The sequence below is a fragment of the Stenella coeruleoalba genome (genome assembly GCF_951394435.1).
Source record: "Stenella coeruleoalba genome assembly, chromosome: 7".
NCBI lineage: Eukaryota > Metazoa > Chordata > Mammalia > Artiodactyla > Delphinidae > Stenella > Stenella coeruleoalba.
In genome coordinates, this window is record NC_137153.1 from 9,468,873 (window position 1) to 9,495,153 (window position 26,281).

Here is a 26,281-nt window from a genome sequence, read left to right on the forward strand (position 1 = left end):
TTTTTAAAAGTTTCAGTACCTCTTCCATCATATCTTTCCATTTTAAATTTCCAAAAAGACGTCCTAATGCTAAAACTCTACATTCCTTCAATTGCTTAATCAGGGTTTTATAAGCATTCTCAAAGTGCTTTTCATGCTGCAAAAGAAAGGCAAGTCACATAAATCGTCATAAATAATATATCACATTACTTTCCAACTAAAGAAAATCATATATTGAAGATAATACTGTTACAATATGTTTCTAAGTTAAAAAAAAATACACTAATGTAATTACAGATCATCAACAATGCTTTTAAAGCCTGCCTGTCTTCGCCAAATTAATTTTTGTCGAGGTCCATTTTATTTTTTAACAACTTCATCAAGGTATAATTAACATGACACAAAATCCCCTCACTTTAAGGGTACAATTCAATGGCTTTGGGTAAATTTACAGAGTTGCGCAACCATCGCCATAATCTAATTTTAGAACATTTTCAATATCTCAAAAAGAAACAATTTACCCATTTAATGCACTACATTTTATTAGAAAAAAATTCAAAGAGACACAGAGAGAATAGCATAACCGCCTTCCCCAGGTAATGAACATCCAGCAACAGCCATTATCAACACGCATGGCATTTTTATACACATTTCACACAGTCCTCAAATTGATCAATGAAATCACCTCTTTAAGGTGAGTGTTCAATAAACTAGGAAATAAATTATTTTACCAGAAATAAAATCCTCCATTAAAAAATGTCTTTCTTGAGAAAAGACTAGCAAGGAAGTTTGTAGGGACTCTTCAAACACAGATTCAGAAATTGCTCTAACAGAATAAAAAATGAAATGAACGGATTTCAGGACCTCCTGTCACTACAAAAAATAATTTTTTAATTAAAAAAAAAATACACACACAAGGCTGTTCCTACTCATAGCAGGCAACCAGAGTTGGAAATAGTTTAATGACTGAAGTTCTAACGAAAGCAAAGTAAACTATCTTATTGGATTTTGTGATAGCCATCCAGATGTGGCCAGTGCCACGAGGGGTGTGACCCTCAACTCAAAAAAGTGAAAATGTTAACTGACACAAAAATCATTTGGATGATATATAGAACTGTCTTCACATTCTAAATTCCCTATAAGTAGTGAAAATTAGACAGAAACCAAATTTATTTCTAAAATTGGTGAGCGTTTTTGAACTCCCAAACATTCAATACAGTCATTACCAATTATACCAATACAGCAAAATAATAAGATTACAGGATTAAAATTCTAAATACTTTGAAAATTCTATTAATGATTTAATGTTAAGAAATAATTTTATTTCAGGGACCTCCCTGGCGGTCCAGTGATTAAGACTACATGCTTCCGATGCAGGGGGTACAGGCTGGATCCCTGGTCGGGGAACCAAGATCCTATGCGCCATGCAGTACGGCCAAAATATTTTTTTAATTGTTTTTTTAAATTGTATTTCATCAACTTTCACCATTGTTTTCTCATGAAAAGCTACCATATTCACCATCATTTCACTAGTATGTGGACGCATGTCTGGCCTTCCTAAGTAGAGATGGAAGCGCATGCCACACTTAAGCACCGAAGTGCTGGGGTCAGGCTGCCTCTTTTAAAATCCAGGCTGTATTACTGGATTTGGAATTGACAATGGGCAGATTATTTGTTCAAGTATCTACTTCATCATCTGCAAAACACAGACAACACTAACACCTCCCTCACAGGGTCACTGTGAAGGTTAAATAAAGTGACTCATGGGAAGCACCAAGCACTACTGTTATGACAACAACTGCCCGATAAATGACTGCATTTTTGTTTTATTATTATCATTTCTATTTTTCTACACCTCTCTGTTAAACCTATGATAATTTCCATAAAAGAGGGAGAAATCAAACTGAGTCAAGTAATGCAGAAAATTTCGTGAAATTCTAAAAGTTTGTCTTTTAGGTGCAAACTACCTTCTGGAAAATCAACTGGTGTTCGTAGTTGCTCGGCATAAAGTACGCGTAAAGTCGAAGGACATCGGATGCTTGGCCCGAGAAGAGCACGGCATTGACATTCATCGCCCAGGACTGCATGATTAAAAAGTTGAAAAGGTGTACTTGTAGATGGCTCAGGCTTTCATCGGCAACGATCAGAAAATATGGGTAACTGTCTTCCAAGAAACTTTTCCACTCTTGTGAGAAGCACCCAGAAAAGCCTGTTCGGACATCAATGTTGGTATTATGCTGAAGGTGGAGAATTAACGCCATTCTCAGAGGAAGCAATTCAGGGATGCTGTTGTATGCATGTTCAGCATCCTGTGGGGTAGACAATTTTGAAATCATCATTTAGCCGTCTACTAGTTTTGCTGGTTAACACATACCATGAAACTCATTAAAGGAATAGGTTCCAACACAGTCGTATTCTGTTTTATAGTCAGGACATAGACCCTCGATCCTTGACTGTCATTTTGCAGATACATGCCACAAATCACAATTTGGGTTTAAATACATGTGTCCCCTTTAACTCACACTTTCCCTTCCCATTCTAATTCTTCTTCTCTCCAATCTCACTTCAAAAAGAAAAACGAAAGAAAAATATGTAAAAGCAAATGGTAGCTATAAAGCGACCATAGGGAAAGCTGGGGTGGATCACGCTGCAGGGACAGTCCCAGGTCACCCGGAAGTAGCACCGGTTTTTATCAAAAGCCCACAATTCATGCATTGCTCGCAGGCAGTCAGCAAGGCTCAAATATCTAACAATAATATGGATCACAAAAGAACTGAACAGACATGCACTAAAACCTCCAAGAATAACACACTGGTTACCTTTAGGGATAGAATGAGGAGGTGGTGGTGGTATGATACATACATGTATTTGAAACTGTTAAAATTTCATTAGTTATATGCACATTCAAATCAAGGAAGACCAGGTATCTTCCCTTGCATGTATTTACTTCAGAGCAAATAAGAACGAAGCAACATTGGTGAGTTTGATCCACGTCTGGGCTCAAACAAACTGGTTTTTTTTTGGTTTTTTTGTTTTTTTTCGTTGCTGGGAATAGGAGTTTATTAATTTATTTTTGCTGTGTGGGGTCTTCGTTTCTGTGCGAGGGCTTTCTCTAGTTGTGGCAAGCAGGGGCCTCTCACTATCGCGGCCTCTCCCGTTGCGGAGCACAGGCTCCAGACACGCAGGCTCAGTAGCTGTGGCTCAAAGGCCTAGTTGCTCCGTGGCATGTGGGATTCTCCCAGACCAGGGCTCGAACCCACGTCCCCCGCATTAGCAGGCAGACTCTCAACCACTGCGCCACCAGGGAAGCCCCCACAAACTGTTGAGTTTTGAAGACAGAGGTGGACCTACTTGGAGTTGGGAGATTAGAACCCGGAGATCAGCTCAGTCGCTTCCGAGGACACTCCTCCCCCTCCTCCAGGGTCCTGTGTGTCCTCACAGGAAAGCTCCATGAGGGCAAATAAAAAATAATCCTCTACAAATGACCCAATTTCATTCCTTTTTATGACTGAGTAATATTCCATTGTGTATATGTACCACATCTTCTTTCTCCATTCGTCTGTGATGGACATTTACGTTGACCTGGCTATTGTAAATAGTGCTGCAATGAACACTGGGGTGCATGTTTCTTTTTGAATTGGGTCATCTGTAGAGATGTGGATGGACCTAGAGACTGTCATACAGAGTGAAGTAAGTCAGAAAGAGAAAAACAAATATCGTATATTAACGCATATATGTGGAACCTAGAAAAATGGTACAGATGAACCGGTTTGCAGGGCAGAAATAGAGACAAAGAAATAGAAACAAACGTATGGACACCAAGGGGGGAAAGGGGGGAGTGGGAAGAACTGGGTAATTGGGATTGATATATATACACCAGTATGTATAAAATAGATAACTAATGAGAACCTACTACATAGCAGAGAGAACTCTACTTCACTTTGCTGCACAGCAGAGACTAACACACCATTGTAAAACAACTATACCCCAATAAAAATAATAATCATCATCCTCAATGTAGTAATTTCTGAATACTGGGATCCTGGGTCACTTTTTTTTTCTGTTCTTCCCTTTAAATTTGCTGAATTTTTATAGATCTACTTCACTTTGAAATAAGAAAAAAAACCTACTTATAAAACAATGTCATTGTAGTCTCAGTTCTCAAATCACAGAAAAGAACCCAACTGTCACGTTACCTTGAAGAAGACGACGGCAAACTGTCCTCCTTTATTAATTAGATCCACAAGGTAGCATTCCACCAGGTAAAAGAAGTGCAGGCCCTGTTCAGGCCGCAAGGATTTCTCACAGATGTATGTCATCAGCAGTGAGTCTCCATCAATCAGAAAAAACTCAGACTCAACAAAATCATTCAACAGACTGTCATAACTAGAATACAAACAGTGAAAATGAAAAATTACACGAAGATGAAATCAGGCCCCAAAGGCAGCAGCTTTATTATCATTATTATCTTCATCATCATTATCATCAATAGCTTGATTTACTGAGTAATTCTTTCACGTTGGTCTCTACACTGACTTGCCAAAGACACCCGCACGCATGAGTGTTCTTCACAGGAGGAATCAGCATCACCTCCGCTCAACAGGGAAGGAAACTGAGGCTCGAAAACAGAGCACGTTATCTAAGGCCAAAATGTGGGCCGGACTCAGGGACTGAACACCTGTATCTGAATATAGACCTTCCTGCTTCATCAATCTCATCCTTTCTAAAGAAGATGTGGCACACACATACAATGGAATATTACGCAGCCATAAAAAGAAACGAAATTGAGTTATTTGTAGTGAGGTGGATGGACCTAGAGTCTGTCATACAGAGTGAAGTAAGTCAGAGGAAAACAAATACTGTATGCTAACACATATATATGGAATCTAAAAATTAAAAAAAAAAAAGGCATGAAGAACCTAGGGACAAGACGGAATAAAGAATAAAGACACAGACCTACTAGAGAATGGACTTGAGGATACGGGGAGGGGGAAGGGTAAGCTGGGACAAAGTGAGAGAGTGGCATGGACATATATACACTACCAAATGTAAAACAGAGAGCTAGTGGGAAGCAGCTGCATAGCACAGGGCGATCAGCTCGGTGCTTTGTGACCACCTAGAGGGGTGGGATAGGGAGGGTGGGAGGGAGGGAGACGCAAGAGGGAAGAGATATGGGAACATATGTATATGTATACCTGATTCACTTTGTTATAAAGCAGAAACTAACACACCATTGTAAAGCAATTATACCCCAATAAGATGTTAAAAAAAAAAAAAGAGAATTACTGTACAGGGAGGAGACATGGGAACATATGTATATGTATAGCTGATTCACTTTGTTATAAAGCAGAAACTAACACACCAGTGTAAAGCAATTATACGCCAATAAAGATGTTAAAAAAAAAGAGATTACTGTAGAGGGAGGAGACATGGGAACATGTGTAAATGTATAACTGATTCACTTTGTTATAAAGCAGAAACTAACACACCACTGTAAAGCAATTATACTCCAATAAAGATGTTAAAAATAAAAAAGAGAATTACTGTAGAGGGAGGAGACATGCGAACATATGTATATGTATAGCTGATTCACTTTGTTATAAAGCAGAAATTAACACACCAGTGTAAAGCAATTATACTCCGATAAAGATGTTTAAAAAAAAAAAAACATGGAAATTGTAAGCATGATTTCGAGAAGATTGAATAAATGCTCTCAAATATGGGAAAAAAAAATCTCATCCTTTCATAAAATGATGGGTTCATTGACAGCCATGGACAATAAAGCAAGAGAAGACTGTTTCCACTGACCATCAAACAGCTCTAAAAGTTCTGTGTTCAACAATCTCATATATATATATATATAAAATACTATAATACATATACTAAGATAAATGATAAATAGATTAGATATGTGGATAGATGGAAGGATGGATGGATAGATAGATATAGACAGACGGTAGACGATAGATAGATGAAAGGTAGATAATCGCTTTAAGGCCAATCCGATACACAGCAAATAAGATGTAGAACTTTATATCTCTTGATTTATTACTACAACACTCACTCAGCTTTTGCCATTTGATCCAAAATCAACTGTGACATTTTCTCCAAAAGCTTCAGGTACTTTTCTAAACCTAAAAAAAGAGAGAGAGAAAGAGAATGAATTATTTTCAATCAATTCTTTTTAAAAGAGCTATCATTTACAAATTATTTGAGAAAGAAAAAAGTCATAAAGTTAATTCTATTAAATCTGTGTAGCTTGCAGAATCATTATTTTACAATTTATAAATATTTTAAATTGAAAATTACCCATTCTTGCCACGTGCCTCCAACCTGATGGAAAATATTAAATATAGCAAATATCCTTTACTGTGGTACCTCTAAGTGGCAGATGCTAATGAAAACGGCAGACCTACAAAGAAAGGAAAATTAGAAATGAATTATTCCATCAACAAATGGTACTGAATGACTATTGTGTGTTAAACAAAACTTTAGGCACTGGGAATACAAGAATGAACAAAAGTCAAAATGCTGTCAGTTCCCATGAAACTTAAAATTTACCAGGAAAGATAAATATCAATCAGATAATCATACGAACAATGGAACATTGCAAATGTGACAAAGTCAAAAGGTCAGTGGACACTTCCCTAAAGAAGCAATGCTTGAGCTGAGTTCTGAAGGATAAGACGAGATATAATTAAACAAAGGGGTGGGGTGGGTAGCACTGCAGGCAGAGAGAACCCAGAACACCTGGCGCAAAAGCCTTGTGGCAGGAAAGTGTGTGGATGGTTCTAGGTCCTGAGAAGAAGCCAGCCGCGCTGGAGTGCAGAAACACAAAGTCATGCAGAGCCTCTGATCGCATGTTTGTCATCCTAAAATACACTGATGGATTTTAAGCAGGTAGTAATGGGATTGACTGTGCATCTTGGAAGATTACACTGGCTCCAGTACAGAGAATAGATGGGGTGAAGCAAAGACCCCGCTAGTGAGGCGGAGAGAAAGCCACTGTTCTAGAGCAACGGTAGTAGCTGCATGTAGTGCAGCTGGACAGTAGTTTGAGGCACATGTTCATCTCAGATACTCAGAAGGTGAGTTTGACATGATGAGGTAATGGATCAGCTACGGATACAGAAGAGGAGCCCCTTAGGATTCTACTAGATGCAATCGCATGCAAGGCGAGGCTGCTCCCTGGGCTGGAAACCTTGGGATGCGGCCAACGTCAGGGAAAGATCCTAAGTTCATTTGTGGTCAGCCTGGGTTCGACTTACTATGGGATATGTCCTGTAAGTAATTAAATGTACAGGTCTAGAGATCAAACACGAGGTCTGGGCTAGACCTCAGTGTGAGAGCAGTTTCAGTATTATGGTTAAGTGAGGCCACCGGTGTGGATGAAGGCGCTTGGACAGAGAGACACAGCATCAGGAAAGACAGTATCAGATACACGAGATGAGATGGGTTAAATCACAGCATCCCAGAGGTTCACAGGTGCCCTTAACGTCTCAGGACTTTTTTTTTTAAATCGTACTCCTAGGACAAAATGAATACCTAATAGTTCATGTATTAAGCAGTGAGCGCCAAACAAATTAAGTCCTAACACCTTCATTTGAAAATATAATGCACATAAACTGAAAGAGATAATACAGGTTTTGAAATTAAGTAACAATGACTAATGGGACATGAGTGCATGCTGGGCACTGGGCAGATTTTTAACCACAGCTATGTTGGCAGAATAAAGCCTCCTTCATCTGACAGGTAAGGGACTCCTGGCCTGTTCCCCAACCCTCACAAGAAGCTTTCCATATGAAACTTTACCCCAAACTGGTTCTCACCTAAACATCACACAGAATCCACAATCATTACGCTCAGTTCTCTCTCATGTAAGGGAGAAACATGCTAAGTAAAATAAAACCAGCTACCTATCATAATAACCACGAGTGAATATGTATAAAACATTAGAATCGCTCGACATTTAAGGGGGAAGAAAAAAAATACGAAGCCAGGCGAACAAACATGATTCAAGGACAGAACAGTCCTTAAAAAAAAAAAACTCCAGTTAGAGTTCTCAATAATGACAGTGACATTAACTAATAAAATAGTAACAGGTTGCTACAGTAAAACAAAAAAGTAAATGCTCATAAAAATTTTAAATACAATTTCAGAAAAATAATCTATGCACAGAACAATGGAATGGGCATGCTGAAGTTTCAAGTTAGCGGATCTAGGGGTTAAAATCCAGGAAATTTCTTAGAGGAGAGAAGAGAAAATCAAAGAGATGGAAAATCGAAAAATTACTAACATATGGAGGAGAGATCAAAAAGTTCTAAGTCCATGTCACAGTAATTCCAGTCACAGAGAAGTACGATTGCAAAGTGGGGTGGGGATAAATTAAAAGTAATCAAAGATATAATAGTTAGCATAACATAACAATATTAGGCCAGAGTTAAAGAAAAATATACTTTTTTAGATTGAAAAGTTTTTCCAAGCACTGAGCAGAAATAATGGCAAAAGAGAAAACCATGCTTACACACAGCTTGTGAAAACCGAAGAGCTCCAGGAATACAGAGGAAGACGAAAGCACCACAAAGAGGTGTAAGGCAGATGTGAGCAGAGGGAACACGGGCGCTGCCAGCAGGACGCCAGGCTTCTCACCCCAGTTGTGAACATACTACAGTTGAGGTAAGTTACGTTCTCTGTCTCACTTCACTCATCCACTCATCGGACAATCATATTACTCCCCCTGGCTGTGTTTGCAAGCCATTTAAAAGTATGAGCTGATGCATACAAATGGATTAAAATAGTACCTGGCACACAGATACAACACATCAAAAAGAGAGCATTACTGGATGTCTTGATAAAAGAAAAGAATACTTTCAAAGTTCTGAGAGGAAAATGTTTTGAACTAAGAATTCTGTATCCAAACAGTCATTCAATTCATCAGGAGAGGGAAAACACAGTAGTACTAGACATTTAAGAAGTCAGGGGCTTCCCTGGTGGCGCAGTGGTTAAGAATCCGCCTGCCAATGCCGGGGACAGTGGTTCGAGCTCTGGTCGGGGAAGATCCCACATGCCGCGGAGCACCTAAGCCCGTGTGCCACAACTACTGAGCCTGCGCACCACAACTACTGAAGCCCACGTGTCTAGAGCCCGTGCTCCGCAACAAGAGAAGCCACCGGAATGAGAAGCACGCGCACCGCAACTAGAGAAAGCCCGCACGCAGCAACGAAGACCCAATGCAGCCAATTAAAAAAATTAATGAAAAAATTTTTAAAAACCAGTCGGAAACCTCACCAACGACTCATCTTAAATGAAAATTTATTTTAAAAGATAGTACAGAAAATTGAAGAAAAAAGATAAAGAGGACAATCAAGAAACATTGAAATTATGTACGGTCCACAAGAATTAAAGGAAGCTAAAAAGAAAAGAGGATGCATGACACTTTGAATTTTGAGAAGTATCCATTTCAAGCAGTAGTCTTAATGATATGGAACTATGTTTCCCAGGCAAAGATAAAGACTGCCTACTATTGTACAAAATCATAATTTTGTAAGTGCTGCTAACTGGTTTTCCATTTTTGATTCAAAATAGAAACAAATCACAAGAATTAAAGTCATAAAATACTATAAATTATCACAAAGACTTATAGTATGAAATTCATACAATGAGCCAAATAGGGAGGTTCATACATGGGGAGGCTTCATTTCTGTGAGGCTGGGGGTAACCCAGCTCACAAACAGAGACAAAAATGTAGAACTGGGTGGTTCCAGTTTACAGCTTCCAGTAAACAAATCGATCTCGGCATTTTTAGGTGGTGACACAACAAAAATAGAGGCAAAGAGCTGTTTCCATACAGAACTACACCAGTGTGGAAATACTCCGGGGGGGGGGGGTCTTAAACCTGAATTTGATCAAATCTCTGGTAGCAAGAACTGTCACTTAGAAATTTAGAAAACAGAAGAACATCTTAAATGTTAAAATATGCCAAGAGGACTAGGAGAATCACTACAAGACAAGATTTTAAAAAAAAACAACCGGGGCTTCCCTGGTGGCACAGTGGTTGAGAGTCCGCCTGCTGATGCAGGGGACGCGGGTTTGTGCCCTGGTCTGGGAGGATCCCACATGCCGCGGAGCGGCTGGGCCCGTGAGCCATGACTGCTCAGCCTGCGCGTCCGGAGCCTGTGCTCCGCAACGGGAGAGGCCACAACACTGAGAGGCCCGTGTACCACAAAAATAAATAAATAAAATAAAATAAATAAAAATAAAAACAACCCGGCTTCCCTGGTGGCACAGTGGTTAAGAATCTGCCTGCCAATGCAGGGTACACGGGTTCGTGCCCTGGTCCGGGGGTATCCCACATGCCGTGGAGCAACTAAGCCCGTGCACCACAACTACTGAGCTTGCGCTCTAGAGCCCATGAGCCACAACTACTGAGCCCACGTGCCACAACTACTGAAGCCCACCTGCCTAGAGCCCGTGCTCCACAACAAGAAGCCACTGCAAAGAGAAGCCTGTGCACCGCAAGGAAGAGTAGCCCCCGCTCGCAGCAACTAGAGAATGCCCTTGAGCAGCAACGAAGACGCAACGCCGACAAAAATAAATTAATTAATTAAAAAAAAACAAAAGAAAAACCACCACCAATATAAACTTTCAAACAAAACCCCCCAGCTTACTAAGAAATAAATTGCAAGAGGATGAAAGAGATGGTAACAAACTTCCAAACACAGTAGTGTCAGAACCTTGTTTGGGTTCTGATTTTAAAATCTTAAATTGAAAGAAGGGGAAAAAAAAGAGGAATCGTGGACTACACGTTGAAGGAGAGACAGCCAGAGCCAGAGAACACGGTCCAGGTGATGGTGGAGCACGCAAGGGGACCGCTCCTGAAACAAGGCCTGCAGAGGAGCTGACCCGCAGTGGGCAGGACTTGAGGGTGGCCTCTGAGACCCCAGCCTCCCCGGTGTGCCCCGCCCCCCATAACCTGTCCCCTGGGCGTGGGCAGGACCTGCGACTTTAGTGGGACAGCGTCTCCCCTCATGGGGGTACATCTGCGAGACTATCATACACAGGAGAAAGGAGATTCTCCTGCTGGCTCTGCAGACCTAAAGCTGAGGCTAAGCCCCTCAGCGGGGTCTCTACAGGCCAGGACGAGCCTCCGGCCAACAAGAAACAGGGAACTCCAGCCCCACAGCTGCAAGGAACTGGATCCTTCCAGCCAGCGGACGCCTTCATTCCAGCCGGGAGACGCAGGTCCGGGGCTCAGCCCCCTGCCTGGACTTCCCATCCACTGAAACTCTTTTTTTTTTTTTTTTTTTAACATCTTTATTGGGGTATAATTACTTTACAATGGTGTGTTAGTTTCTGCTTTATAACAAAGTGAATCAGTTATACATATACATATGTTCCCATATCTCTTCCCTCTTGCGTCTCCCTCCCTCCCACCCTCCCTATCCCACCCCTCCAGGCTGTCACAAAGCACCGAGCCAATATCCCTGTGCCATGCGGCTGCTTCCCACTAGCTATCTACCTTACTACGTTTGTTAGTGTGTATATGTCCATGACTCTCTCTCGCCCCGTCACAGCTCACCCTTCCCCCTCCCCATAACCTCAAGTCCGTTCTCTAGGAGGTCTGCGTCTTTATTCCTGCCTTACCCCTAGGTTCTTCATGACATTTTTTTTTTCTTAAATTCCATATATATGTGTTAGCATACTGTATTTGTCTTTTTCTTTCTGACTTACTTCACTGTGTATGACAGACTCTAGGTCTATCCACCACGGTGAATTTCGACGGACTTCAGCCACTGAAGTGGTGATCATTTGTTGCACAGCAATAGAAAACGAATGCGTACCCCTTGACCGTGAATACTTCGTTAAAAAAATAAATAAATTCTTACAGCGCTAAGCCACTGAAATGTAGGAATCACCTGGGAGACCTTATGAAAATGCAGACTCTGATTCTGCAAGTTTGGTTTGGGTCCGAGGCTCCGCAGGGATGAGGAAGCTGCTTGGCGCTGCCCCGTCCAGGGCTCACCGGCCCTGCCCGCCTCTGACGCGCTTTGGTCTCCCCAGTAGCCCCATGCCCACCCTTTCTCCGAAGAGGACCCTTAGTGCCTGAGCACTCGCCTCCCTCCTCAGACCTCAGCGCTCCACGCGCCCGCCCCCGCCAGCGCCCACTTCCCCCTTGCAACTCCGGAGCTCTGCGACGCGCCGGCCCCCGGAGCATCGCGCATCCCTCGCCCCCGCCCTGCGTCCCCTGCGCCCAACGCCCGCGCCGGGCACCTCCCCGCCCATCAGGTCAAAGACCTCGAGCCCCTGCGAGACCGCAGCGCCCTGGGACCCGCGAGACGCCCTCACACCCTTTACCCCGGACCGAACCTGGAGCCGGACCCGCAGCCTCTGAAGGGCAGCTGAGCGCACCGCAGAAAGGCAGGAGGGCGCGGAGCGTAGAACCGGTGTAGGGGTCGGACGGGGCGGGGCCCCCGTAAGGCCAGAGGTCCGGGAGACTTTCGGTTTCCTTTATCGTTTGCAGGACTTCAGTTTCAAGTTTCGTTTCACCGCGCTTCAGTTGTGTGAGCTGGTAGGTGGTTTGAGCATCCTTCTGTCACAACATCCAGCAAGAGGCAGCAGAGGACTTTGGGATTTGGGCATGAAATAGAGGGAAATGAGGCAGAGAAATCCGGGACATCTATCTAAACAAGATAAAATCAAGAAGAGGCGGAATTAGAAATAGGTGAAATGTGTCCACCTAAAAAATGTTCACAACCTAGAAGTTGAGAGTTACGTTTTACTCGATAGGAATTTTTAGGACTTCAAGCCCAGGAAGCAGCATCTCAAGAAACCCTGAGAAACTGCTCTGAGGAGGTGAGGGGGGCGGAGCCAGATTACATAGTTTTTGCAAGAAAGGGCAAGGAGTCTGAACGTCAGAAGATTATTGTTAATTAAGGAAAACCAGATATCCCAAGTTAAGGAAATTAGTGCTTTTCTATATATGGGAAGATGCAAGAGTCTGGGCTCACTGAAATCATTCCTTTGATCTGCACCTCAGCTCTCTGGGGCCAATGTTTTCTCATCCTGAGTTTCCGCGTGGCTCACGGCAGGGAGTGGCTGCAGTCTGATGGCTGCTAGATGGCAGGTATTCTTTTCCTTCCTGAGTTCCCTCAGGGCTCACCGGCTCACTTTGGAGGGCTGCAATCGCTGATGACTGTGACGTTCTTTGTTTAATGATGTGTCAGGAAATATTCCATTTCTCAAATGTAAGGTACTGTGGAATCTGAAATTCCACCTTTATGCAAAAAGAAAAAAACCAGTTAAGAACGCGTGAACTTGGAGTTTCTGTGATGAGAAGCTGAGAATTACCGTTCTGTGTCAACTATATTTGGAGCTTTCATGGACCGAGAAACATCTTTCTGTGAAATCGAAAGCACAACGTTCTCACTGTTGTTTTTTTTTTGCCCCACCAGGTAGCTTGTGGGATCTTAGTTCCCCTGCCAGGGGACTGAAACCCAGGCAGTGAAAAGGCAGAGTCCTGACGGCTGGACGGCCAGGGAATTCCCTATTTCTCACTTTAATTGATGTTATTTTTACGTAATTTCTGCCTGTTGATGTTTGCAGTTGCTTACTGTGCTCACGTGCTTAATTTCATGAACTTCATGAACGCCATAAATGTGCAAATACGCTGGAATTCCAGGAAGTGGTGGGTGGGGGAATCTTAGCAACAGTGGGAAGCCAGGAGCTGCTCTGTCCGCAAGAAAAGAAGAGAGGTCCAGGCTCTCACTGATCCACAGGGGAAAACAGACAGATGGCCATCGACTGGAGAAAAGGGCAGGGGCTGAGAAGGTGGACACTTCTCACAGCCATCAGGCTTTTATTTATTGATTATTTATTTGCAAGTTTGTGATGTTTCTTGTGATGATAGTGAGAAAGAAAACAAGAGAACCTGGAACTTGACACCTGACTGGTCTAAAGTGACGCTCCGTTTGTGTCCCTCCTTCGCCAAGCTCTCTAAGGCGCTTGCCTGGGGCCAGCTGGGCAATGCCCCTCCCTCCTCCTGCCCAAAGGTCAGTGTCCTGACTCCTGACACCCATGAGCTCAGAGCAAAGGTATCAATACTTTGCAGGATGGACTGAAGTAAGGCTCTGGAGCTCAGGAAATGATTGGTACTTACCCAGGGGGCTCGGAGGGTCCTTACCAGAGGGAGGTGGAAGCCACCTGCTTTTTGGCATGGTGGCCTCTCGTGGTCTACATGCACTGTCTACACCTCTTCCCCTCCGCCGAGTCCTTGAGCCCCTTTATTCCAGATCTGCCTTGAAACTGCTCTGTCAGACACCAGTGATGAGTCATTGATTGAGAAATCAGGATAATGGTCCTCTGGTCCACGATTCACTGACTTCTCTCTCTGAAATTTTTGAAAGATTTCAGCCAATCTCTCTTTTCCTAAGAGCCTCTTCTCCCTCGGTTTCAGTTACAGTATTCTTTAGCTCTATTTCTTTCCCTCCCATCTCTTGGGATTAATGGAGTGATCACGTAACAGTTGCTCAAATTAGAGCCTGGGGACTGCTGTTGAATCTTCACTCAAATCCCAGTGAACCTGAGCTCCTAACATGGATGGAATCTGGCACCTCTGTGCTGCCATTTTCCACAGGCCAGTGAGGGCATCACCACTTCTCACCTGGACGGCTGAAACAGCTCTTCCCCGCCGGACTGCAGTCGGTCCCTCCATCCCATTTCCACCTGCTGCCAGGGTCACCAGTGAGCATGGAAAACGGAGCCTGTCCGGTCCCTGTTGAACACACGCCAATGCTTCCTCATTGCTTCTGGATTAAAGCAACCTACTAGTCCTTCCTCTTTGGGGGCCTCCAACCATTTGATAGGTCTCCTTCCACCCGCCCTCGAGTCAGGGGCCACAGCCAAGCGCAGGACCCCTGTCCTGGACAGACGTGATTACAGGTGGCTTGTCCCATGTACTCACAGCCCCGGAAGGAGCCAGCCCCCCAGGCAGGGCACACAGGCCAGGACCGGGGAGCAAAGTCACCAGGTGGGACTGTAGAAGGCAGACTTGGTCATAACCAGAGGGTGGGGTGACCCTGGTTCCCTTGGGAAGTCGTGATTGCTTGCTGAAATAATCGTGCTGGTGGTCAGGGAGTGACAACTCCTGGGTAAATGCAGCTGATCCGGAGGACAGAGGAACTGGCCGGGGTTGGGGGGGTCGGGCATGGGGGTATATCTGCTCTCACCTGACAAGCCCCCCAGAGAGCAGGTGTGCCCCTGGAGGAACTCAGGGATCCCTGGGAGGCTCAAAGATGTCGAGGATGTCAAGGCAGTGACGCTCCCCCAAAATATGGCACGCCAGCACGTGGAGCATCCCAGCTGGACGGCAAGAAGCAGAAAGGCTACTCCAACCACCACCTTTACACCCTTCCCTGAAATCAGGGGATACTCCCCCCCCATCCCCCGGGACCAGAGGACAGAGGGCATCCTCATCACCAGAGATGGGGAACACAGGGCCAAGGAGGCAGAAGGCTGTGTGAACTCACCTGGTCACTTCTCACCTTCTACTACCCCAGCCCAAAGCCCTCTGTCTTGCCGATTCTTCACATACTTATTGTTTCTTTGTCTAAAAGGTATAAAATCTTCCTGCTCTGCATGCACCCCTATGTTCATAGCAATAGCCAAGACAAGGAAGCAACCTAAATGTCCAGCAACAGAGGTATGGATAAAGATGTGGTACATATATACAATTGAACATTACTCAGCCATAAAAAAGAATGAAATATTGCCATCCGCAGCAACATGGATGGACCTAGAGATTATCCTACTAAGTGACATAAGTCAGAGAAAGACAAATATCATATAATATTACTTATATGTGGAGTTCTAAAATATGACACAAATGAAGTAATTACAGAACAGAAATAGACTCACAGACATAGAAAACAAACTTATAGTTACTGGGGGAAAAGGGGAGGGATAAACTGGGAGATTGGGATTGACATATACACACTACTGTAAAATATAAAATAGGTAACTAATAAGGACCTACTGTACAGCACAGGGAACTCTACTCAATACTCTGTAATGGGCTGTATGGGAAAAGAATCTAAAAATGAGCAGGTATATGCATATGTATAACTGATTCACTTTGCTTTACGTCTGAAACTAACCCAACATTGTAAATCAACTATATTCCAATAAAATTTTTTTAAAATCTTTCTGCTCTAGTCACTTCTTTTGGACTTCATTCTCTTGTGAAGGGTCCCAAGTACAGGGAAAAATTCAACAAACTGTGTATGCTTTTCTCCTGTTCATCTGTTTTATGTAACTTTAACACTTAGGCTCAGCCAGAGACCCTAAGAGGGCAGAGGACATTTGTCCGTCTCTACAGCAACATATGGAATTTTAGGCCTTACGATACCTTGACATCCATTTAAACCTTGGTGATGACCCAGACTTTTAGTGAGCAGGACAAATACCTCTCCAGGAAGCAAAGTGGAGCCCTGGCCAGGAGGGAGAGAGTCAGGGGGAGAGGCGACCCATGGAAATGTGAACTTCAGAGGTGCCCGTCCTTGTGGGCACTAAAGGGAGTTGAGGGGTCTAAGTGGCAGGAGTGGGGGAAATGCAACCCCCAGGGGCAGAAAGTTCACTTAATCAATGCCTGTGGCAATGGTGACACCCACGGAGACGGCGGGGGGTGGGGAGGCATGTGCTACCTTGTAACTTAAATCAGAGCTCTTTGAAGAGTCCCTTGGTCCTCTTAACTAAACAAATGAAACCAGCTGCCAGGGACCTATAGGGAAGGTGGCAATGGCACTGAACTTCCTTCAAGGCCCAGCACTGTCTTCTGAGACAGGAAATGAGTCCTCACTGTGGGTGACATCTGGGTAACATCTGGAACTCCTAAGGGGACAAGACATGCCCCAGTGAGGTTGTCTGGGGTTGAGCATGTGTAGAGATGTCTGTTGCCTTGCTTTATATGTGAGTATCTGCAAAGCAAAGATCCCCAGCGTTCTTCACCCCAAAAGGAAGGATTCGCAGGCCACCAGCCAGGTATACGTGAAAATGCACAGATGGGGACCATCCTCGGCCGGGCATCGGAGCTGCGACGGCTGCCTAAAGGGTGGCCGGCTGTGCCGACCTCGGCCCCCCCTCGGCCAGGACACCTGGTTTAAGAGACAGGAAATCAGCCACACGTCTCTGAGTTCCTCCATACACGGTGACGGCGACTCCATCTATAAACTCTGCAAACTCCCAATTCTGTTCACTCAGTTGATCCCAAGGGGTTCCCCAGGCAGCCGAGGGGTCTGGGAGCGGGGGGCCTCCTCCAGCTCTGGCCTGAGGGCAGGGGCCACAGAGGACGTGCCCTGCTCCACACTGGGACCTGCCGGAGGGTCCAGGCTCGGCTCCATCCTTTAGGGAGAGGTCTCGTCACAGTTCCATGCTGTGGGGCATTGCTTTTATGACTCAAAGCAATGAGTCCAGAGAACAGAGGGTCATGGGCTCAGGGTCTGTGAGAGCCTCTGCTGCCGGGAGATCCCGGCATGTACAGTGCAGAGCTGAGGAAGGGCAGCGTTTTATATCAGAAGCCCGTGGGTACCATGGCCATTGTAGGTGGTCCAGATACTTCAGGAGTCTTGAAAGGAGACTGTTAATGCCTCAAGAGCGAAGGAGTCTCGGAGGGCACTTTCGGAGTGCATGCTGATCTCAATGTGGACTGACTTTACATCATTCTGTGCGGGGGGGCCCCACTGTGCCCAGAGCCTGTGGAATTTATTCAAGTCAGCTAATCCTAAACTGCTTACCCTGCCTCACCAATTCCTTTGCATGGAAACCCCAGTAAAGGCACTGCCCACAATTCTCCCTCTCCTCTGCCCCCTGACTGACCCTGATGCTTCCTCTGAGTGGCCCAGCATGGTGTACTCCCACCCCCAAGAATTTGAATAACAAAGGTGTCAGACTCTTTCTGGTGTCTGCTCTTGGTCTGCTTCTGGCCTTGCCATGCGTCACCCGAGGTGATGTGGTGAAAGTGAGTCCCATGCACTTTCCCATTTACCACCAGAGCCCATTTCCATGTGCATCTGAGGTTGGGAGGTGGGGTCAGTGGCCTTTCCTTGGGTCCCAGTTCAGCTTCCAAACAATTGCTTCTTCTTATAAAAAGTCCTGGTCTTTCAAGCGTTGGTCCTTTGAGTGGACGGTCCTTCACCCACCTTGTTTAATCAAGACTTTGGATCCAGTTGGGCTCTTGACTTTCTTCTTCACCCAAAGTCCTGCCATAATCCCGGGGGATGCCAGCACACTTGTCTATCAATTCCATGCCCTGGCATCTTGCTTCCTATTTGTGGTTTTACCTGCTTGTACCTGCTGATCGTTGCCTCTATGCATCTTCCACCCCTTGATTCTGCAGCAACACTTTCATGCTCCACTTCCAAAATCCTAAGTCAAAATATCTATCAGTATGTAGTGCTGTGTAACAAACTACTGCCAAATTTAGAGGCTTAGAGCAATACCCTCAAACCTCGTATGTGTTTATCCAGAGCATTAAAGTGACCCTCACTGATTTTAAATCCTTGAAACAAAGTGTCCTCTACTCCAGGCCACACAGTGAGAACTTCCAACAAACAGTACTGTTACTGAACTGGAAAACACACCAGAGAGGTTCCACAGCAGGTAGAAGACAAATCAGCGAGCTGGAAGACGAAGCAGAGGTATGCAGCCAAACAGAGCAGCAAAGTGAAAAAAGAAAAGTTGTATAAAGTGAAGATACCTTAGGGGCCCTTTGGACACCATCGATCAGAATAACGTTTGCATGATGGGGGGCCCAGAAGGAGAACAGAGAGAGAGCACGAACCAGAAAAATTAACAGAAGAAATAGTGTCTGAAAACTTCCCTAATCTGAGGAAGGAAACACACATCCAGGTCCAGGAATCCCAGAGAGTTCTGTATAAGATGAACCCCTAGAGGGGTGGGATAGGGAGGATGGGAGGGAGGGAGAAGCAAGAGGGAGGAGATATGGGGACATATGTATATGTAATAACTGATTCACTTTGTTACACAGCAGAAACTAACACACCATTGTAAAGCAATTATACTCCAATAAAGATGTAAAAAAAAAACAAAGAGAGGAACCCAAAGAGACCACATCAAGACACATGAAAATTAAAATGGTAAAAGGTAAGGATAAAGAGAGCATCCTGAATGCAGCGAGAATAAAACAACTTATTACACACAAGAGAACTCCCATAAGGCTATCAGCAGATTTTTCAGCAGAAAACTTACAGGCAAGAAGGAATGGCATAACATATTCAAAGTGCTAAGAGAAGAAAACCTCCAAAGCAAGAATTCACTACCAGCAAGGTTATCACTTGGAATTAAAGGAGGGATCAAGATTTTCCCAGATGAGCAAAAGCTAAAGGAGTTCACCACCACTAAACCAGCCCTACAAGAAATATTAAATGGACTTATTTAAGCTGAAAAGGAATGACACTAATTAATAATAAGAAAACAAATGAATATAAAATCTCACTGAAGGGGCTTCCCTGGTGGCGCAGTGGTTGAGAGTCCGCCTGCCGATGCAGGGAACACGGGTTCGTGCCCCGGAAGGTCCCACATGCCGCGGAGCGGCTGGTCCTGTAAGCCATGGCCGCTGAGCCTGCGCGTCCGGAGCCTGTGCTCCGCAATGGGAGAGGCCACAACACTGAGAGGCCCGCGTACCGCCAAAAAAAAGAAAAAAAAGAAAAAACTCACTGGAAACTGTAAATATAGAAAAAAGGTAGTGTTTCAATCACTTATAAAGAAAACACAAAGGTTAAAAAACAAAAGTAGGAAAATTAAAATTACAATGATTTTTTTTTTTTTCTTTTTTTGTGGTACACGGGCCTCTCACTGCCGTGGCCTCTCCCGTTGCGGAGCACAGGCTCCGGACGCGCAGGTTCAGCGGCCATGGCTCACGGGCCCAGCCGCTCCGTGGCATGTGGGATCTTCCCGGACCAGGGCACAAACCCGCGTCCTCTGCATCGGCAGGCGGACTCTGAACCACTGCGCCACCAGGGAAGCCCTACAATGATTTTTAAGGGATACATAAAATAAAAAGATGGAAAACATGTCATCAAAATATAAAACTTGGTGGGGTAGTAAAACGATAAAGCTTTGGAATGTGTTCAGATTTAACTTGCTACCAACTTAAAACAGGCTACTGTTTACATAGGATATTACATGTAAACTCCATGGTAACCACAAAGGAAAAAAACAAAGTAAATAAACCAAAGAAAATGAGAAAGGCATCTAAACATGACACTAAGAAACCACCAAAACACAAGGGAAGAGAGAAAGAGAAGTTCAAAGGAACAGAGTGAAACTACAAAAACAGACAGAAAACAATTAACAAAATGGCCATAAGTACATATCTATCAATAATTACTTTTGATGTAAATAGACTAAATTTGCTAATCAAAAGACATAGAGTGGCTTAAAAAAAAACACTCTATAGGACGAGGGGAAAATGGCGGAAGCGTAAGACGCGGAGATCACCTTCCTCCCCACAGATACACCAGAAATACATCTACACGTGGAACAACCCCTAAAGAACACCTACTGAACACTGGCAGAAGACCTCAGACCTCCCAAAAGGCAAGAAACTCCCCACGTACCTCAGTAGGGCAAAAGAAGAAAAGAAAAAACAGAGACAAAAGAATAGGGACGGTACCTGCACCAGTGTGAGGGAGCTGTGAGGGAGGAAACGTTTCCACACACGAGGAAGCCCCTTCGCGGGCGGAGACTGCGGGTGGTGGAGGGGGGAAGCTTCGGGGCCGCGGAGGAGAGCGCAGCAACGGGTGCGGAGGGAAAAGTGGAGAGATTCCCGCACAGAGGATCGGGGCCGACCGGCACTCACGAGCCCGAGAGGCTTGTCTGCTCCCCCGCCGGGGCAGGCGGGGCTGGGAGCTGAGGCTCAGGCTTCGGTCGGAGGCAGGGAGAGGACTGGGGTTGGCGGCCTGAACACAGCCTGCAGCGGTTAGTGCGCCACAGTTAGCCGGGAGGGGGTCCGGGAAAAGGTCTGCACCTGCCGAAGAGGCAAGAGACTTCTTCCCTCTTTGTTTCCTGGTGCGCGAGGAGAGGGGATTCAGAGCGCCGCTTAAAGGAGCTCCAGAGACAGGCGCGAGCCGCGGCTAACAGCGCGGACCCCAGAGACGTGCCTGAGACGCTAAGGCTGCTGCTGCCGCCACCAAGGGGCCTGTGTGCGAGCACAGGTCACTCTCCACACCCCACTTCCGGGGGGCCTGTGCAGCCCGCCACTGCCAGACAACTCACCCGGAAGAACTCACGGCGCGTCTCAGGCTGATGCAACGTCACGCCGGCCTCTGCCGCCGCAGGCCCGCCCCGCATTCCGTGCCCCGCCCTCCCCGCCCACCGCGGCCTGAGTGAGCCAGAGCCCCGGAATCAGCAGCTCCTTTAACCGCGTACTGTCTGAACAAAGAACAGACGCCCTCCGGCGACCTACACGCACAGGCGGGGCCAAATCCAAAGCTGAGCCCCGGGAGCGGTGCGAACAAAGAAGAGAAAGGGAAACTTCTCCCAGCAGCCTCAGGAGCAGCGGATGAAAGCTCCACAATCAACTTGATGTACCTGCATCTGTGGAATAACTGAATAGACAGCAAATCACCTCCCAAATTGAGGAGGTGGACTTTGAGAGCAAGATTTATGTGTATGCTTCTGTGTGAAATTTTGTCTGTATAGCTTTGCTTCCAACCATTTGTCCTAGGGTTCTATCCGTCCGGTTTTTCTTTTTCTTTTTCTTTTAAAAAAATTTTTTTTCTTAATAATTATTTTTATTTTAATTATTTACTTTTATCTTACTTTATTTTATTTTACCTTCTTTCTTTCTTTCCTTCTTTCTTTCCTTCCTTCCCTCCTTCCTCCATCCCTCCCTCCCTCCCTCCCTCCTTTCTTTCTTCCTTCCTTCCTTCCTTCCTTCCTTTCTTTCTTTCCTTTTTTCTTTCTTTCTTTCTTTCTTTCTTTCTTTCTTTCTTTCTACTTTTTCTCCCTTTTATTCTGAGCCATGTCGATGAAAGGCTCTTGGTGCTGTAGCCAGGAGTCAGTGCTGTACCTCTGAGGTGGGAGAGCCAACTTCAGGACACTGGTCCACAAGAGACCTCCCAGCTCCACATAATATCAAATGGCAAAAATCTCCCAGAGATCTCCATCTCAACACCAGCACCCAGCTTCACTCAACGACCAGCAAGCTACAGTGCTGGACACCCTATGCCAAACAACTAGCAAAACAGGAACACAACCCCACCCATTAGCAGAGAGGCTGCCTAAAATCATAATAAGGCCACAGACACTCCAAAACACACCACCAGACGTGGACCTGCCCACCAGAAAAAAAAGATCCAGCCTCATCCACCAGAACACAGGCACTGGTCGCCTCCACCAGGAAGCCTACACAACCCACTGAACCAATTTTAGCCACTGGAGACAGACACCAAAATCAAGGGGAACTACGAACCTGCAGCCTGCAAAAAGGAGACCCCAAACACAGTAAGATAAACAAAATGAGAAGACAGAGAAACACACCGCAGATGAAGGAGCAAGATAAAAACCCACCAGACCTAACAAATGAAGAGGAAATAGGCAGTCTACCTGAAAAAGAATTCAGAGTAATGAGACTAAAGATGATTCAAAATCTTGGAAATAGAATGGAAAAAATGCAAGAAACATTTAACAAGGACCTAGAAGAACTAAAGATGAAACAAGCAACGATGAACAACACAATAAATGTAATTAAAAATACTCTAGATGGGATGAATACCAGAATAACTGAGGCAGAAGAACGGATAAGTGACCTGGAAGATAAAATAGTGGAAATAGCTACTGCAGAGCAGAATAAAGAAAAAAGAATGAAAAGAACTGAGGACAGTCTCAGAGACCTCTGGGACAACATTAAACGCACCAACATTCGAATTATAGGGGTTCCAGAAGAAGAGAAAAAGAAAGGGACTGAGAAAATATTTGAAGAGATTATAGTTGAAAACTTCCCTAATATGGGAAAGGAAATAGTTAATCAAGTCCAGGAAGCACAGAGAGTCCCATACAGGATAAATCAAAGGAGAAACACGCCAAGACACATATTAATCTAACTGTCAAAAATTAAATACAAAGAAAACATATTAAAAGCAGCAAGGGAAAAACAACAAATAACACACAAGGGAATCCCCATAAGGTTAACAGCTGATCTTTCAGCAGAAATTCTGCAAGCCAGAAGGGACTGGCAGGACATATTTAAAGTGATGAAGGAGAAAAAACTACAACCAAGATTACTCTACCCAGCAAGGATCTCATTCAGATTTGATGGAGAAATTAAAACCTTTACAGACAAGCAAAAGCTGAGAGAGTTCAGCACCACCAAACCAGCTTTACAACAAATGCTAAAGGAACTTCTCTAGGCAAGGAACACAAGAGAAGGAAAAGACCTACAATAATGAACCCAAAACAATTGAGAAAATGGGAATAGGAACATACATATCAATAATTACCTTAAATGTAAATGGACTAAATGCTCCCACCAAAAGACACAGATTGGCTGAATGGATACAAAAACAAGACCCATATATATTCTGTCTACAAGATACACACTTCAGACCTAGAGACACATACACACTGAAAGTAAGGGGATGGAAGAAGATATTCCATGCAAATGGAAACCAAAAGAAACCTGGAGTAGCTATTCTCATATCAGACAAAATAGACTTTAAAATAAAGACTATTAGAAGAGACAAAGGACACTACATAATGATCAAGGGATCGATCCAAGAAGAAGATATAACAATTGTAAATATTTATGCACCCAACATAGGAGCACCTCAATACATAAGGCAAATACTAACAGCCATAAAAGGGGAAATCGACAGTAACACATTCATAGTAGGGGACTTTAACACCCCACTTTCACCAATGGACAGATCATCCAAAATGAAAATAAATAAGGAAACACAAGCTTTAAATGATACATTAAACAAGATGGACTTAATTGATATTTATAGGACATTCCATCCAAAAACAACAGAATACACATTTTTCTCAAGTGCTCATGGAACATTCTCCAGGATAGATCACATCTTGGGTCACAAATCAAGTCACAGTAAATTTAAGAAAATTGAAATCATATGAAGCATCTTTTCTGACCACAACGCTATGGGATTAGAAATCAATTACAGGGGGGGAAACATAAAAAACACAAACACATGGAGGCTGAACAATACATTACTAAATAACCAAGAGGTCACTGAAGAAATCAAAGAGGAAATCAAAAAATATCTAGACACAAATGACTATGAAAACTCTATGATCCAAAACCTATGGAATGCAGCAAAAGCAGTTCTAAGAGGGAACTTTATAGCAATACAATCCTACCTCAAGAAACAAGAAAAATCTCAGATAAACAATCTAACCTTACACTGAAAGGAACTAGAGCAAGGAGAACAAACAAAACCCAAAGTTAATAAAATGAAAGAAATCATAACGATCAGAGCAGAAATAAATGAAATAGAAACAAAGAAAACAATAGCAAAAATCAATAAAAGTACGCAGACCTCCTAGAGAACGGACTTGAGGTTATGGGGAGGGGGAAGGGTGAGCTGTGACAGGGCGAGAGAGAGTCATGGACATATACACACTAACAAACGTAGTAAGGTAGATAGCTAGTGGGAAGCAGCCGCATGGCACAGGGATATTGGCTCGGTGCTTTGTGACAGCCTGGAGGGGTGGGATAGGGAGAGTGGGAGGGAGGGAGACGCAAGAGGGAAGACATATGGGAACATATGTTTATGTATGACTGATTCACTTTGTTATAAAGCAGAAACTAACACACCATTGTAAAGCAATTATACCCCAATAAAGATGTTAAAAAAAAAAAAGATCAATAAAAGTAAAAGCTAGTTCTTTGAGAAGATAAACAAAATTGATTAAACCATTAGCCAGACTCATCAAGAAAAAGAGGGAGAGGACTCAAATCAATAAAATTAGAACTGAAAAAGGAGAAGTTACAACAGACACTGCAGAAATACAAAGCATCCTAAGAGACTACTACAAGCAACTCTATGCCAATAAAAAGGTATACCTTTCCAAGACTGAACCAGGAAGAAATAGAAAATATGAACAGACCAATCACAAGTAAGGAAATAGAAACTGTGATTAAAAATCTTCCAACAGGGCTTCTCTGGTGGCGCAGTGGTTGAGAGTCCGCCTGCCGATGCAGGGGACACGGGTTTGTGCCCTGGTCTGGAAAGATCCCACATGCCGTGGAGCGGCTGGGCCCATGAGCCATGGCCGCTGAGCCTGTGCGTCCGGAGCCTGTGCTCCACAATGGGAGAGGCCACAACAGTGAGAGGCCCACATACCGCAAAAAAAAAAAAAAAGAAGAAAAGAAAAAAATCTTCCAACAAACAGAAGTCCAGGACCAGATGGCTTCACAGGTGAATTCCATCAAAAATTTAGAGAAGAGCTAACACCCATCCTTCTCAAACTCTTCCAAAAAAATTGCAGAGAAAGGAACACTCCCACACTCATTTTACGAGGCCACCATTACCCTGATACCAAAACCATACAAAGATACTACAAAAACAGAAAATTACAGACCAGTATCACTCATGAATATAGATGCAAAAATCCTCAACAAAATACTAGCAAACAGAATCCAACAAAACATTAAAAGGATCATAGACCATGATCAAGTGGGATTTATCCCAGGGATGCAAGGATTCTTCAGTATATGCAAACCAATCAATGTCATACACCATATTAACAAATTGAAGAAGAAAAACCATATGATCATCTCAATAGATGCAGAAAAAGCTTTTGACAAAATTCAACACCCATTTATGATAAACACTCTCCAGAAAGTGGGCATAGAGGGAACCTACCTCAACATAATAACGGCCATATATGACAAAGCCACAGCAAACATCATTCTCTATGGTGAAAAACTGAAAGCATTTCCTCTAAGATCAGGAGCAAGACAAGGATCTCCACTCTCACCAGTATAATTCAACACAGTTTTGGACGTCCTAGCCATGGCAATCAGAGAAGAAAAAGAAATAAAAGGAATACAAATTGGAAAAGAAGAAGTAAAACTGTCACTGTTTGCAGATGACATGATACTATACACAGAGAATCGTAAAGATGCCACCAGAAAACTACTAGAGCTAATCAATGAATTTGGTAAAGTAACAGGATACAAAATTAATGCACAGAAATCTCTTGCATTCCTATATACTACTGATGAAAAATCTGCAAGAGAAATTAAGGAAACACTCCCACTTATCAT

General features: G+C 44.0%; 1 protein-coding gene across 1 annotated transcript in view; it reads right to left on the reverse strand.

Moving 5' to 3' along the window:
• Window positions 1-21,215, reverse strand: part of LOC307188662 (putative ATP-dependent RNA helicase DDX60) — a 94,349-nt gene extending 73,134 nt beyond the window's left edge. Inside the window, exons 1-10 of the mRNA XM_079926089.1 lie at window positions 20,666-21,215; window positions 14,639-14,749; window positions 14,159-14,365; window positions 12,987-13,252; window positions 12,346-12,659; window positions 6,289-6,391; window positions 6,044-6,113; window positions 4,176-4,365; window positions 1,947-2,288; window positions 20-136 (exon numbers count right to left, since the gene is read on the reverse strand). Coding sequence (XP_079782215.1) covers window positions 20-136; window positions 1,947-2,288; window positions 4,176-4,365; window positions 6,044-6,113; window positions 6,289-6,292 — 723 coding nt within the window. The 5' untranslated portion in view covers window positions 6,293-6,391; window positions 12,346-12,659; window positions 12,987-13,252; ... (1 more) ...; window positions 14,639-14,749; window positions 20,666-21,215. The remainder of the gene's footprint in view (window positions 1-19; window positions 137-1,946; window positions 2,289-4,175; window positions 4,366-6,043; window positions 6,114-6,288; window positions 6,392-12,345; window positions 12,660-12,986; window positions 13,253-14,158; window positions 14,366-14,638; window positions 14,750-20,665) is intronic.
• Window positions 21,216-26,281: the final 5,066 nt, after the last annotated feature.